The sequence below is a fragment of the Oncorhynchus gorbuscha genome, linkage group LG04 (assembly GCF_021184085.1).
Source record: "Oncorhynchus gorbuscha isolate QuinsamMale2020 ecotype Even-year linkage group LG04, OgorEven_v1.0, whole genome shotgun sequence".
In the NCBI taxonomy this organism is placed as follows: Eukaryota; Metazoa; Chordata; class Actinopteri; order Salmoniformes; family Salmonidae; genus Oncorhynchus; species Oncorhynchus gorbuscha.
The window spans coordinates 73,441,197-73,454,931 of NC_060176.1; the positions used below are offsets into that span (position 1 = coordinate 73,441,197).

At 48.5% G+C, this 13,735-nt stretch overlaps 1 protein-coding gene across 1 annotated transcript in view; it reads left to right on the top strand.

Moving 5' to 3' along the window:
- LOC124034618 (adhesion G-protein coupled receptor V1-like) overlaps positions 1 to 13,735 on the top strand; it is a 238,960-nt gene that overhangs the window by 125,124 nt on the left and 100,101 nt on the right. The window contains 7 exon segments of the mRNA XM_046348031.1: positions 896 to 1,138; positions 6,105 to 6,512; positions 7,731 to 7,915; positions 8,110 to 8,359; positions 8,848 to 8,987; positions 9,989 to 10,149; positions 10,508 to 10,608. Of these exon segments, the coding sequence (XP_046203987.1) occupies positions 896 to 1,138; positions 6,105 to 6,512; positions 7,731 to 7,915; positions 8,110 to 8,359; positions 8,848 to 8,987; positions 9,989 to 10,149; positions 10,508 to 10,608 (1,488 nt within the window).

Below are 13,735 nucleotides of genomic sequence, written 5' to 3' on the forward strand. Positions count from 1 at the left end.
ACATGGGGCTCAATTCTATAACTCATTTTATAAACATTGCTTGTACTGTACTGTAATCTTATGGCTGGGGAAGCCCATAATCCAATGTTCAACAGTACTGTAATTTTATGGCTGGGGAAGCCCATAATCCCATGTTCAACAGTACTGTAATCTTATGGCTGGGGAAGCCCATAATCCCATGTTCAACAGTACTGTAATTTTATGGCTGGGGAAACCCATAATCCCATGTTCAACAGTACTGTAATCTTATGGCTGGGGAAGCCCATAATCCCATGTTCAACAGTACTGTAATCTTATGGCTGGGGAAACCCATAATCCCATGTTCAACAGTACTGTAATCTTATGGCTGGGAAGCCCATAATCCCATGTTCAACAGTACTGTAATCTTATGGCTGGGGAAGCCCATAATCCCATGTTCAACAGTACTGTAATCTTATGGCTGGGGAAGCCCATAATCCCATGTTCAACAGTATTGTAATTTTATGGCTGGGGAAACCCATAATCCCATGTTCAACAGTACTGTAATTTTATGGCTGGGGAAGCCCATAATCCCATGTTCAACAGTACTGTAATTTTATGGCTGGGGAAGCCCATAATCCCATGTTCAACACTAAAGTCGTTTTGTGGCTGGGGAAGCCCATAATCCCATGTTCAACACTAAAGTTGTTTTGTGGCTGGGGAAGCCCATAATCCCATGTTCAACACTAAAGTCGTTTTGTGGCTGGGGAAGCCCATAATCCCATGTTCAACACTAAAGTCATTTTGTGGCTGGGGAAGCCCATAATCCCATGTTCAACACTAAAGTCGTTTTGTGGCTGGGGAAGCCCATAATCCCATGTTCAACACTAAAGTCGTTAGACGTTCCTTAACTCCCTCTGTCTGCGTATTGCCATAGGAACCCGAGTACCAGGCCTGGTTCCTGGTTGAGATCTACCAGGTGGGTGTTGGCGCTGCCATCAATGAAAGTTCCCGCTTTGCCAACATCACCCTGCTGGAGAGCGATGACCCGCTGGGGCTGGTCTACTTTGCAGTTGGGTCCAGACTGCCTGTTGCCCACCTCAAGACCACCCACATCAGTCTGCAGGTGTACAGAGAGGCCAGCACGGCCTCCAACATCACCGTACTCTACCGCATGCTGGTGAGAAGCATACACACACACAGCGAACACACACACACACACACACTCACACACACACATACACTGTACACACACTACATACAGTACAGTGTTCATGGAATAGCCACACAAATATTGCCATACATTCCCACACCATACATTGTCTCCCTTTGTAACCAGTCACATCCTTCTGGTTGAAAATCACCAGTCCCATCTTATTCAGGTTGTTGTATTGTCTAACTCACTAGACCATTCATCTGGTCCTGTGTAGCTCAGTTGGTAGAGCATGGCGCTTGTAACGCCAGGGTAGTGGGTTCGATCCCCGGGACCACCCATACGTAGAATGTATGCACACATGACTGTAAGTCGCTTTGGATAAAAGCGTCTGCTAAATGGCATATATTATTATTATTATATATATTATATCTCCCTCACCTAATTATACTGACCGGATGTGTTTCACCTTCAATGTCTCACGGTGTGTTGGTCATGGGTCATCTAAGTCAAACTCTACTGCAATGCCAGCGAGAGACACTAACACCCAAAAAGCACCCAGCCCCGAATCATAGCCTTAGTTCCCAGCCCCAGTCTCAATCCCAGCCTGTCCCAGCCCCCCAACCCTAGCCTCAGTCTCAGCCCCAGTGTCAGCCTCAGTCCCAGCCACCCAACCCTAGCCTGTCCCAGCCTCCCAACCCTAGACTCAGTCTCAGCCCCAGTGTCAGCATCAGTCCCAGTCCCAGCCCCAGCCTCAGTCCCAGCCTCAACCCCAGCCTGTCCCAGCCCCCCAACCCTAGCCTCAGTCTCAGCCCCAGTGTCAGCATCAGTCCCAGTCCCAGCCCCAGCCTCAGTCCCAGCCTCAACCCCAGCCTGTCCCAGCCCCCCAACCCTAGCCTCAGTCTCAGCCCCAGTGTCAGCCTCAGTCCCAGCCACCCAACCCTAGCCTGTCCCAGCCTCCCAACCCTAGACTCAGTCTCAGCCCCAGTGTCAGCATCAGTCCCAGTCCCAGCCCCAGCCTCAGTCCCAGCCTCAACCCCAGCCTGTCCCAGCCTCCCAACCCTAGACTCAGTCTCAGCCCCAGTGTCAGCATCAGTCCCAGTCCCAGCCCCAGCCTCAGTCCCTGCTTCAACTCCAGCCTGTCCCAGCCCCCCAACCCTAGACTCAGTCTCAGCCCCAGTGTCAGCCTCAGTCCCAGCCTCAGTCCCAGCCCCAGCCTCAGTCCCAGCCTCAACCCAAGCCTGTCCCAGCCCAACAACCCTAGCCTCAGTCTCAGCCCCAGTGTCAGCCTCAGTCCCAGCCTCAACAACAGCCTGTCCCAGCCAGCCAACCCTAGCCTCAGTCCCAGTCCCAGTCCCAGCCTGAACCCCAGCCTGTCCCAGCCCCCCAACCCTAGCCTCAGTCTCAGCCCCTGTGTCAGCCTCAGTCCCAGCCCCCCAACCCTAGCCTCAGTCTCAGCCCCCATGTCAGCCTCAGTCCCAGCCACCCAACCCTAACATCAGTCCCAGCCCCAGTCCCAGCCCCAGTCCCAGTCCCAGTCCCAGTCCCAGTCCCAGTCCCAGCCTCAGCCTCAGCCTCAGCCTCAGCCTCAGCCTCAGCCTCAGCCTCAGTCCCAGCCCTAGCCCTAGCCCTAGCCCTAGCCCTAGCCCCAGTCCCAGTCCCAGTCCCAGCCCCAGCCCCAGCCCCAGCCCCAGCCCCAGTCCCAGTCCCAGGCCCAGGCCCAGGCCCAGGCCCAGGCCCAGGCCCAGGCCCAGGCCCAGGCCCAGGCCCAGGCCCAGGCCCAGGCCCAGGCTCAGGCCCAGGCCAAGTCCCAGTCCCAGCCCCACTCTCAATCCCAGTCCCAGCCTCAGTCCTAGCCCCCAGGAAATGGCTCAGGATGTATCGATGACACGCTCCATCCAGTAGCTCCCTATTCCTCAAGTGGTTTCTGTCGATCTATTGTGTAGGGTGTCTACTGAAAACACGCTTTTGTGATGAAATTGAATTTCCTTATGTTATAAAATAAATATTACCAAAACAAATATGATTATTCGTGTTTTGGATGAAAAAAGTTGGATTTCGATTCCAAATACATCCAATAACAAGCACTGAGCTCTGTTGACATAGCAATGCAGATTCCTCGTAACAACTAAATTAGCATGACGTGAGCTGAACTAAATGTAAAAGGCTTTGAAAATAAAAAAACTTTAGTCTTCGCTCAGTGCTCCGTTGACATTTCAGAGATACTATTGTTGTTGTGAGAAATCTTCAAAAAACAATAGGAATTTTGAATTAATATGAAAATACATACTAAAATATGAAAATAACACGTCATGTCTCAATATCAATATCCATCTTCCCTCTATTGTTGAATGTGAATTCGAGAACAGGGATGAAGAGTTCAATGGGAAAGTGACCCTGTCGGGTTGCCAGTAGCTTTAATTCTTACACAGAATCCAGCCTAGCTGACGCCATTCAGTTCTCCAGGTTATTTGCCACTTTTTCCCCTCTGGCCTCCATTTATTTAGTCACCTTAATTCTGGATATCCTACAAGGGTAAGAACTCAAATAACTGTTGAACAGATTATGACAGCGGCATGAGGTTTGTACCATTTTGCTTTTATTATAGGATTATCTACACTTGGGCTACATGGGGCTCCCAACTGGTCATATAACCAGGTTAACTACAGTCTCCACATCCTATTACGTATAACCAGGTTAACTAGTCTCCACATCCTGTTACATATAACCAGGTTAACTACAGTCTCCACATCCTGGTACATATAACCAGGTTAACTACAGTCTCCACATCATATTACATATAACCAGGTTAACTACAGTCTCCATATCCTATTACATATAACCAGGTTAACTAGTCTCCACATCCTGTTACATATAACCAGGTTAACTACAGTCTCCACATCCTATTACATATAACCAGGTTAACTACAGTCTCCACATCCTGTTACATATAACCAGGGTAACTACAGTCGCCACATCCTGTTACATATAACCAGGTTAACTACAGTCTCCACATCCTATTACATATAACCAGGTTAACTAGTCTCCACCTCCTGTTACATATAACCAGGTTAACTACAGTCTCCACATCCTGTTACATATAACCAGGTTAACTACAGTCTCCACATCATGTTACATATAACCAGGTTAACTACAGTCTCCACATCCTATTACATATAACCAGGTTAACTACAGTCTCCACATCCTGTTACATATAACCAGGTTAACTACAGTCTCCACATCCTATTACATATAACCAGGTTAACTACAGTCTCCACATCATGTTACATATAACCAGGTTAACTACAGTCTCCAGTTACATATAACCAGGTTAACTAGTCTCCACCTCCTGTTACATATAACCAGGTTAACTACAGTCTCATCCTATTACATATAACCAGGTTAACCTAACCAGGTTTACATATAACCAGGTTAACTACAGTCTCCACATCATGTTACATATAACCAGGTTAACTACAGTCTCCACATCCTATTACATATAACCAGGTGTAAGAGTAAATGAGTGAAGGGTGTGGAGTCAGGCGCAGAGAGCAAAGGATGTGGGAAAAACAACACGCTTTAATGTCCTGGAAACATAACGTGTACAAAAGTGGAAACACAAATGAACAGAAATATAAACGGACAGCGTGAAACCCAAAATGCCAACAAAAATCCACTCAAACAAGGAAACAGGAGAACAAGCCCGCACGAAACAGAAGTGGGCTGAACAGACTATATATAACCCTATCCTAACAACCAAACTAGAAACAGGTGCTACCAATTAGACAAAACTAAACGAACACAGAACAACGGATCGGCGGTAGCTAGTAGACCGGCGACGACGACCGCCGAGCGCCACCCGAACAAGAAGGGGAGTCACCTTCAGTAATATTCGTGACACCAGGTTAACTAGTCTCCACCTCCTGTTACATATAACCAGGTTAACTACAGTCTCCACATCCTGTTACATATAACCAGGTTAACTACAGTCTCCACATCCTGTTACATATAACCAGGTTAACTACAGTCTCCACATCCTGTTACATATAACCAGGTTAACTACAGTCTCCACATCCTGTTACATATAACCAGGTTAACTAGTCTCCACCTCCTATTACATATGACCAGGTTATCTCCAGTCATGTTATCCTGATACATATGACCAGGTTAACTGCAGTCTCCACAACCTGTTACATATGACCAGGTTATCTCCAATCATCTTATCCTGATACATATGACCAGGTTATCTCCAATAATCTTATCCTGATACATATGACCAGGTTATCTCCAATCATCTTATCCTGATACATATGACCAGGTTATCTCCAGTCATGTTATCCTGATACATATGACCAGGTTATCTCCAGTCATGTTATCCTGTCACATATGACCAGGTTATCTCCAGTCATGTTATCCTGTCACATATGACCAGGTTATCTCCAGTCATGTTATCCTGATACATATGCCCAGGTTATCTCCAGTACTCAGGTTATCTCCAGTCCTTTTCCCTTCTTCTGTTTCTCCATGGCTCTCCAACCATCTCCTCTTATCTTTTGAAATGACCATTGGCATACCGCAGTTTCGCAGGTCCCCCTTATCCACTTCCTAACACCCAGTTTTATAGCTAATCTCATGCTATTCTATAAATCTTGCAATGAGGCTGAGATAATTTAGCATTTTTAAAGCTAATTTCCATCCTATTCTACACATTTTGCCATGAGGTTGAGATAAAATGTTGTGATTTTTACAGCCAATTTCTTGTTTCTTCAACAACAACAAAAACACGTTCTTAGGCTGTTTGGGAAGGGAGAGGAGGGTGCAGTGATATCTGCAGGGGCTGCGGGGGTGGTTGGTACGCCAGTGGTAATGACGCAACACCTATCCCCTATTCATCCACCCATCTCTCTTTCTCTCTCTCTGTCTTCTTTCCCAACTCCCTCCATCTTTCCATCCTACTGTGACCTCACACTCCTGTTTCGTTGTCATCCAAAAGGAAGTCCCTCAGGCTGAGGCAGTAGGGCCCACTCTGATCTGGCCTGCCGTGGCCGGGATGGACTTTCTGAAAGAAGAGGGCCAGCTGACCTTTGATCTGGGCCAAAGGAGCATAGGGCTGAACATCACCCTCACCCCAGACCAGGCCTCCTCCAACCCCCCGCCGAAGCGCTTTCACGTGGAGCTGTATGGGGCCAGTGGAGGGGCCAGGGTGCACCCTGAGTACGGCCTGGCCAACGTGACCCTGGTGTCGGGCACAGAGGCCCAGGCTGTGTGGATCCTGTTGGACCAGCTCCAGCAGCCTCTGGACACTACCATACTGGACAGGGTGCTCCAGGCTCTGCTCAGCAAGTTCACTGCACAGCTCAATCCAGAACAACTGACCGCCGTGCTGGACGCACTGGGGAAGGTGAGAGGGAAGGAGAGTGAGGGAGCGAGGGGGGAGAAGGAGGAGCTAGTATTTGTTTTGTTTGCTATTACAAGTTCTGTTTTTTTTGTGTATGTGTGTCTATGTGTGTGTTGCATATGTGTGTGCCTGTGTGTGAGTTTTGTCCAAGTACAAAACGATGACAGATGACAGTTTTTAAAAGGTCTCTGTTGTCACTTAGTGTTTGACTAAAGCAGCTGAATCCATCAGCCTGTAGCCAAGTCAAGTCTGCTCTGTAATAGACGGGATAGCTGACAATGTCACGAAAACGATACACACGCTTCAGTGGGGCAGAAATCTGTGAATTGTTGTGATTCTGGATGGTCAGATAGCTACCAACAATGACAAGAAACTGCCACGTAGGTGACTCGTTTCAGCTAGTTTTATCTTGTTCTTGGCACCGTGTCTAGTTTTGAGGTGTTTGACTCATTTCATGTCAATGCTAATATGGCAAAAATTTGCTAGCTACAAACCAACAACTGTAACAATGTATTTGAGAGACAACAAGTGCTCATTGTGCAAATGTATTTATGTTTTCAATAAATATTGGAGATGAAATATAGCTAACATGTTGTCCACAATCTAAGCCAAAACGTTCTGTTTATCCCCCTAGTTGTGCACGGGTTGGTTTTGTTGCTAAGCAACCAACCCGTCTTTACACTGTGAGAGAGCAGATTGGGGCTAAGGACACAGTGAATAACTGTCACCACCAAACTAGGAATGAACCAACATGTTCCTGAGAGGGAGATGGGAGGTTCAAAGAGACATCACACTTAAGAGCTTCCACACACACTCACTGAGAGGCAAACCTAGCCTGTGTTTGCATTGTACTGTGTGTGTTACATAACCCACAGGGCACTGTGTGTGTTACATATCCCACAGGGTACTGTGTGTCTTACATAACCCACAGGGTACTGTGTGTGTTACATAACCCACAGGGTAGTGTGTGTGTGTGTGTGTGTGTGTGTGTGTGTGTGTGTGTGTGTGTGTGTGTGTGTGTGTGTGTGTGTGTGTGTGTGTGTGTGTGTGTGTGTGTGTGTGTGTGTGTGTGTGTGTGTGTGTGTGTGTGTGTGTGTGTGTGTGTGTGTGTGTGTGTGAGAGTGAATTTGATAGGTGGCTCTAAGATTATTGTATATATTTGTCTTAGTCATAATTACCTCCAATTCTACACAAACTGAGATTCTCTCTCTGTTTGGCCAGGTGCTTACGGAGGCAGAGCGCACCCCTATTGCGGACAGCAGCCGTGGCTTGACCTATGACCTACTGTGTGCCATGGCCAACCCCAGCCGAGTCGACACAGGAGGCCTGAGCCAACTGTCAGAGGTGGCCGAGCGCTTCGCCTTTTCCCTGCTCACACACAGCCAGTGTGGAGCACCGGCTCAAAGGTGCGTCCTGCCTCATGGGGGATTGTTGGTAAAAAAGTCAAGAGTATTGCTGTCTATTATTTCCGCCGCTGACTATGCTATTATAGTAGATGTCTTATTCGAGGGGAAAAATATAGAATGGATCACCCTTTCCCACTGTTAAAAAGAAGACTATATGAGTAACATAAGAGTGTGATTTGTTGGTATTTTTAAAGGGGGAGGACCATTCTGGACACTTGTGCCTACATTTCCATCTCTTCCTACCACTGGTACCCTACCCAGATCAACGGGCACTTGTTCACAGGCAAGAACTCAGACACCTTTCAGTTGCCAGAGAAACTCCTGGAGGTGCCAGCCTTGCCCACTGGCACCATCTCCCCATCAGCCTGCCGCCGGGTGCAGCTCACAGAGTACAGCACCGAACACTGGTTCCTCACCGACAAAACCACCGCGCTCAACGGCAAGGCAAGCAGACCCACATACACTCAAAGCCACACCATGACAGCTAGTAATACGTAGACTGATGGGTAACTATACTGGAAATGGGTGCAATATTTCCCGAAGTCATTATTGTAAAAAAACATTTTTTTATCTCATTCAGTCCATTTATCTGGTAAAATTAAGGTAAATAAATATCAAGTTACAGGAGAATACCTGTGGTATTACAGTTGAAAATGTATTCCTCAATGGAACCTTAGTGCTTGGTGTAAACTGCAGGGGGCAGTGTTGTTCCACTGAAGCTCTGTGCCAGGTCTCTGCCACTCGGTCTTTACAGCTATAAAGACCTATAGTGTTTGTCCATGGCAACCGTAGACCCAGATCTAGGATCAGTTTACCCCTCCCCAATCCTTAGTTGAACAATAATAGGAAAAGCACAAAGTTGACCTCAGATCCGTGTTTCGGGCCAGCTCCATCCCACTCTATACTGTAATGGTATTTCTCTGGATGTGTAGGTGTTCTCTGCCAGCCTGCAGGGCCGAGGGTCACGACCCCTGACTGAGGGTAACGAGGTGGTATACCGTATCCACACCCCCGGGTTGAGGGTCAAACCTGGCCAGTCTCTGTGCCTTCTGTGGAGCCAGGCTGTTGAGAGGTACGACCCCCCACTCCTATACCCAGTTACTTTACTTCGCATAGTACTATGAAGCTCTAGCACAACAAACAGAGCATTCTTAATCACACATTCTATGTTTTTTTATTAATTCCCCAAAACGTATATTTCTCTTAATTTCTGTTGCTATCCTGAACTTGAACCCATGTGATAATGTGGTGTGTGAGTGAAATGACTGTAGGACACAATGACTTAGGTGAGTTAAAGGGTCCTCCCCTTTCTTCTCGAGTCTGCTCTGTAGGTGTGAACCTCACACTTCAGGTCAGCCTCTAGTAGAGAGGTCAGAGTTCAGGGATCAGGTTCTTTCCAGCCATGACCTCTTTCTTTGGACATAGATGAATTGGCCTCCCTCAATCCCTCTCTGGGCTGGCCTAGACTGCTCTGTGATGTCTGTGAGTGTTCAGTTTGCTCTGCTCCAAGTTCCCGAACAATCCCGCCCCTCAGAAGTGTGTTTGAAAGAACATTACAGAGGAGGTCCAGAGTGGGACTCTTGGCTGAACAGCTTGTAACAGGAAGCAGATTTCTCCGGTTTGGTTTGGCCCGTGAAGCAGCTATAACTACAATCCAACAACAATCCATCTCTCAGATGGACGACAGCGTCCAACCTCCAAGCAGACGACAGCGTTGATAACGTCACCCCGAGGGGGAAAAGAAAGGCCTGTTCAACTTCCTCCTTGTCTCACTGCGCTGATGACAGGTCTATTAAAGTTTGTCATGGACTTTGCAGTCGTGACTAGGACAATCAGTCTTGTCTGTCAGGCACAAAGTAAATTAACTTCATTTTCATAAGGAAAAAATATGAGTTCTATGCTCTTATCTTGTCATACATGTCACTCTTTGAGTTCCCTAATGTATCTGAGAGTGGACACCGGAGCAACCAATCAAGCAGAGACACTACAGAGCTGGATGTTCCAATCAGAACTTCATATGAACTTCCTGCCTAAGGCTGACTACTTCCTGTATTATCTCTCCCTCTCCTCTAGCTGGCTGTCAGACGGGCAGTTCTGCAGGGTGGTGGAGGACAGTGGGAACTATGTGGAGTGTGCCTGCTCCCACCTGTCTGTGTACACGGCCCACGCCCAGATGGCTTCCCTGGCCTCCTACAACGAGGCCTTCTACGCCTCAGGCTTCATCTGCATCTCAGGTACCGTATGGAGGAAGAGTCTCTTTAGATATTCAGTACAACTAGTTTAGCCTTCAGTCCTTGTTTCTACTATATCCATTTTTCTTTGTTTCTCGCTCTCTTTTTATCTATTTATCTATATTTCTGTATATGTGTATCTCCCTTCGTTTCCTCTGTCTTGTTCCTTTCATTTCTCCATTCTGTCTGTCTCATCACTGTTGTTCCTTTTGGATATCGCTCGGGCCTCTTCCCGTCCTACAGTCCCCTCCCACTCGGTTTTAGATGGTCTTACCACAAGCATTTTTGATCCAAGTATAAAACATGGGTTTTTATGGTTGACATGGAATGACAAAGCATTTATTTTTGGTCTGATCCTCAGCTTTCGTCTTGGCCATCGTATCCCACCTGCTGTGTTCTCGCTTCCCCATGTTTGCTGCCAAATTGCTCACCCACATGATGGTAGGCTGCCTTGGGACACAGGTATGAAGACCCCCTGTATTGTCCCATCTCTGAATCTCCACACAACACAGACATGTCTTCCCCAGTCCAGATCAATGTTCTCATGCAAGAATACTAGCCATTTGGTGGTACAAACATCACTAGTTTCCCTGGCTTTTTTCTTGACTCTGTCAGGGTCTTAGTGAGATGATTAGCACATTCTGACCGTGTGGGAAGATTTAAACTGCTGAGAAACTTTTGAAACCAGTGATAGAAGCATCCATCTCTATTCAGATCAATTTGCCTTGGCATATAGGTCAGCAGCCACTCTACTCAAACACACACACACGCACACACGCACACACGTACCCCCACCACCCCCCACACACACACACGCACACACGTACCCCCACCACCCCCACACACACACACGCACACACGTACCCCCCCCCACACACACACGCACATGTACCCCCCCCAACAGGTGCTACAGATGTCACCAGATATTTTCTAAGAATTGTGCATAGGGCTGGACAGGCGCCAACAGATGTAGCCGCCACAACCTTACGGATTAGGCTGTTTGCCCTGACAACAAAACAATCCCCCTGGGCCCTTTCCCATAAAGACCACGGCTGCCGTTAACCGTTAGTGCGGTGAAAGAGAAATGTGGCCGGTGGGGGGCTACCGTGGAGGAGTGTCTCAGATCCTTCAGACCTGTGAGTGGGAATTTTCCACTGGTCCCCAGTGCCTGACAGACAAACACAGACCTCTACTAAACCTTTTTCTTCATGGGGCCAAACACCCCGGTCACACCACTTTTACGGCCATGTGGAGCCCCGGAACCTAAAAGGTTTTGGATGGAAAATTCCGTCCTGTCCTTATACTTGTCACATACTTTATTGTATGTTAAGACCCGGGTAGGCCCTGGTAAAACCGGGTAGAACCTGGTGTACCAGTGTAGACCCGGGTAGACCCCGGTAAAACCGGGTAGACCTACGTAGACCCTGGTAAAACCGGGTAGACCTACGTAGACCCTGGTAAAACCGGGTAGACCGACGTAGACCCTGGTAAAACCGGGTAGACCTACGTAGACCCTGGTAAAACCGGGTAGACCTACGTAGACCCTGGTAAAACCGGGTAGACCTACGTAGACCCTGGTAAAACCGGGTAGACCTACGTAGACCCTGGTAAAACCGGGTAGACCTACGTAGACCCTGGTAAAACCGGGTAGACCTACGTAGACCCTGGTAAAACCGGGTAGACCCTGGTAAAACCGGGTAGAACCTGGTAAAACCGGGTAGAACCTGGTGTACCAGTGTAGTCCCGGGTGGACCAGTGTAGACCCGGGTAGACCCTGGTAGGTATGTGTAGGGGAGTGTTTGGCCTTCTGGTCAAGGCCTGGGTGAAGGCTTGCTCGGTTGTGTGCCCTTCATAGTTGAATGTCTGCTTGACTGTCTGTGGTCGGGACTTCTTTGTCTATACATATTCTGTTCAATGCAGTTGTACTTGTAAACCCAAATGAACTAAGTCTAAATGGTCACGTCTGAAACAACTGAAGAGGGTGAAGTATCAAACGCCACATCTTCCTATAACTAGCAGTGTAGAGTTTGACCTAGAGTTCTTTGACACTGTGTGGTTGAACTTTGACACAGTCGAGGGGTTCAATGAGGTTGAATCTCTTGGAATAGAACACCCACCACCACAGCACTACTGTTCATCCAAATTCATGCACCAATAGGATTGAAACCCTAAAATCAGCGATTGCTCCACTGTGTACAATCCCATCACATATACATACTTGTCCTATGCTACTGGCAGGTGACCAGGGGTTAGGGGTCAGGGTTGAGGGCTCATCCTCTTTAGAGGGTTTCTAAGGTACCAGCTGTTGATCCAGACTCTGTGGTATCAGTCCGACCAGAGGAGCATCTCCCTCAGTGTAATGATTCACTGACACAACCCTCTGGACCTGGGAAATTGATTGGAACATTTATTTTCCCTCCTCCAGCAGCAGTAAGCACCTTCCTCCACATTTTATTGTCAATTCTCACCCCCCTCGCTCATTCTCACCCCCTCGCTCATTCTCACCCCCCTCGCTCATTCTCACTCCCCTCTCTCATTCTCACCCCCTCTCTCATTCTCACCCCACTCGCTCATTCTCACCCCCTCTCTCATTCTCACCCCCCCTCGCTCATTCTCACCCCCTCTCTCATTCTCACCCCCCTCTCTCATTCTCACCCCCTCTCTCATTCTCACCGTTCCCCCTCTCTCATTCTCACCCCCTCTCTCATTCTCACCCCCTCTCTCATTCTCACCGCCCTCGCTCATTCTCACCCCCTCTCATTCTCACCCCCTCTCTCATTCTCACCCCCTCTCTCATTCTCACCCCCTCTCTCATTCTCACCCCCTCTCTCATTCTCACCCCCTCTCTCATTCTCAGCCCCCCTCTCATTCTCACCCCCTCTCTCATTCTCACCCCCCTCTCTCATTCTCACCCCCTCTCTCATTCTCCTCTCTCATTCTCACCGCCCTCACCCCCTCTCTCATTCTCAGCTCATTCATTCTCACCGCCCTCGCTCATTCTCACCGCCCTCGCTCATTCTCACCGCCCTCGCTCATTCTCACCGCCCTCGCTCATTCTCAGCTCTCATTCTCACCACCCTCTCTCATTCTCAGCCCCCTCTCATTCTCACCCCCCTCGCTCATTCTCAGCCCCCTCTCTCATTCTCATCCTTTGAAGATGTGTGCAGTCCTCTGGGCGCTGATTCACCTGACTTTCATTTGGAGGTGTGAGGAGGTCTACATGAAGCCTCTGGCTAAGACACGAGTACCTTAACATTTTACTAGAGACTCTCCAGTGAAAACTCACCAGAAGCAGGCGGGTAGAGCAAGCAGAGCGAGGTGGGTGGAGCAAGCAGAGTGAGGTGGGTGGAGCAAGCAGAGCGAGGTGGGTGGAGCAAGCAGAGCGAGACGGGTGGAGTACGCAGAGCGAGGTGGGTGGAGCAAGCAGAGCGAGGTGGGTGGAGCAAGCAGAGCGAGGCGGGTGGAAAGGAAGGGACAGGCAGAGCAGAGCAGTGACTGTATGCTAGCAGGATAGTCCATATCTCTAATCGCCTTTTCTGATCGCAATGTTGTTTCCATAAGAGGATGAATTGGTCTAATGTAGCATGTA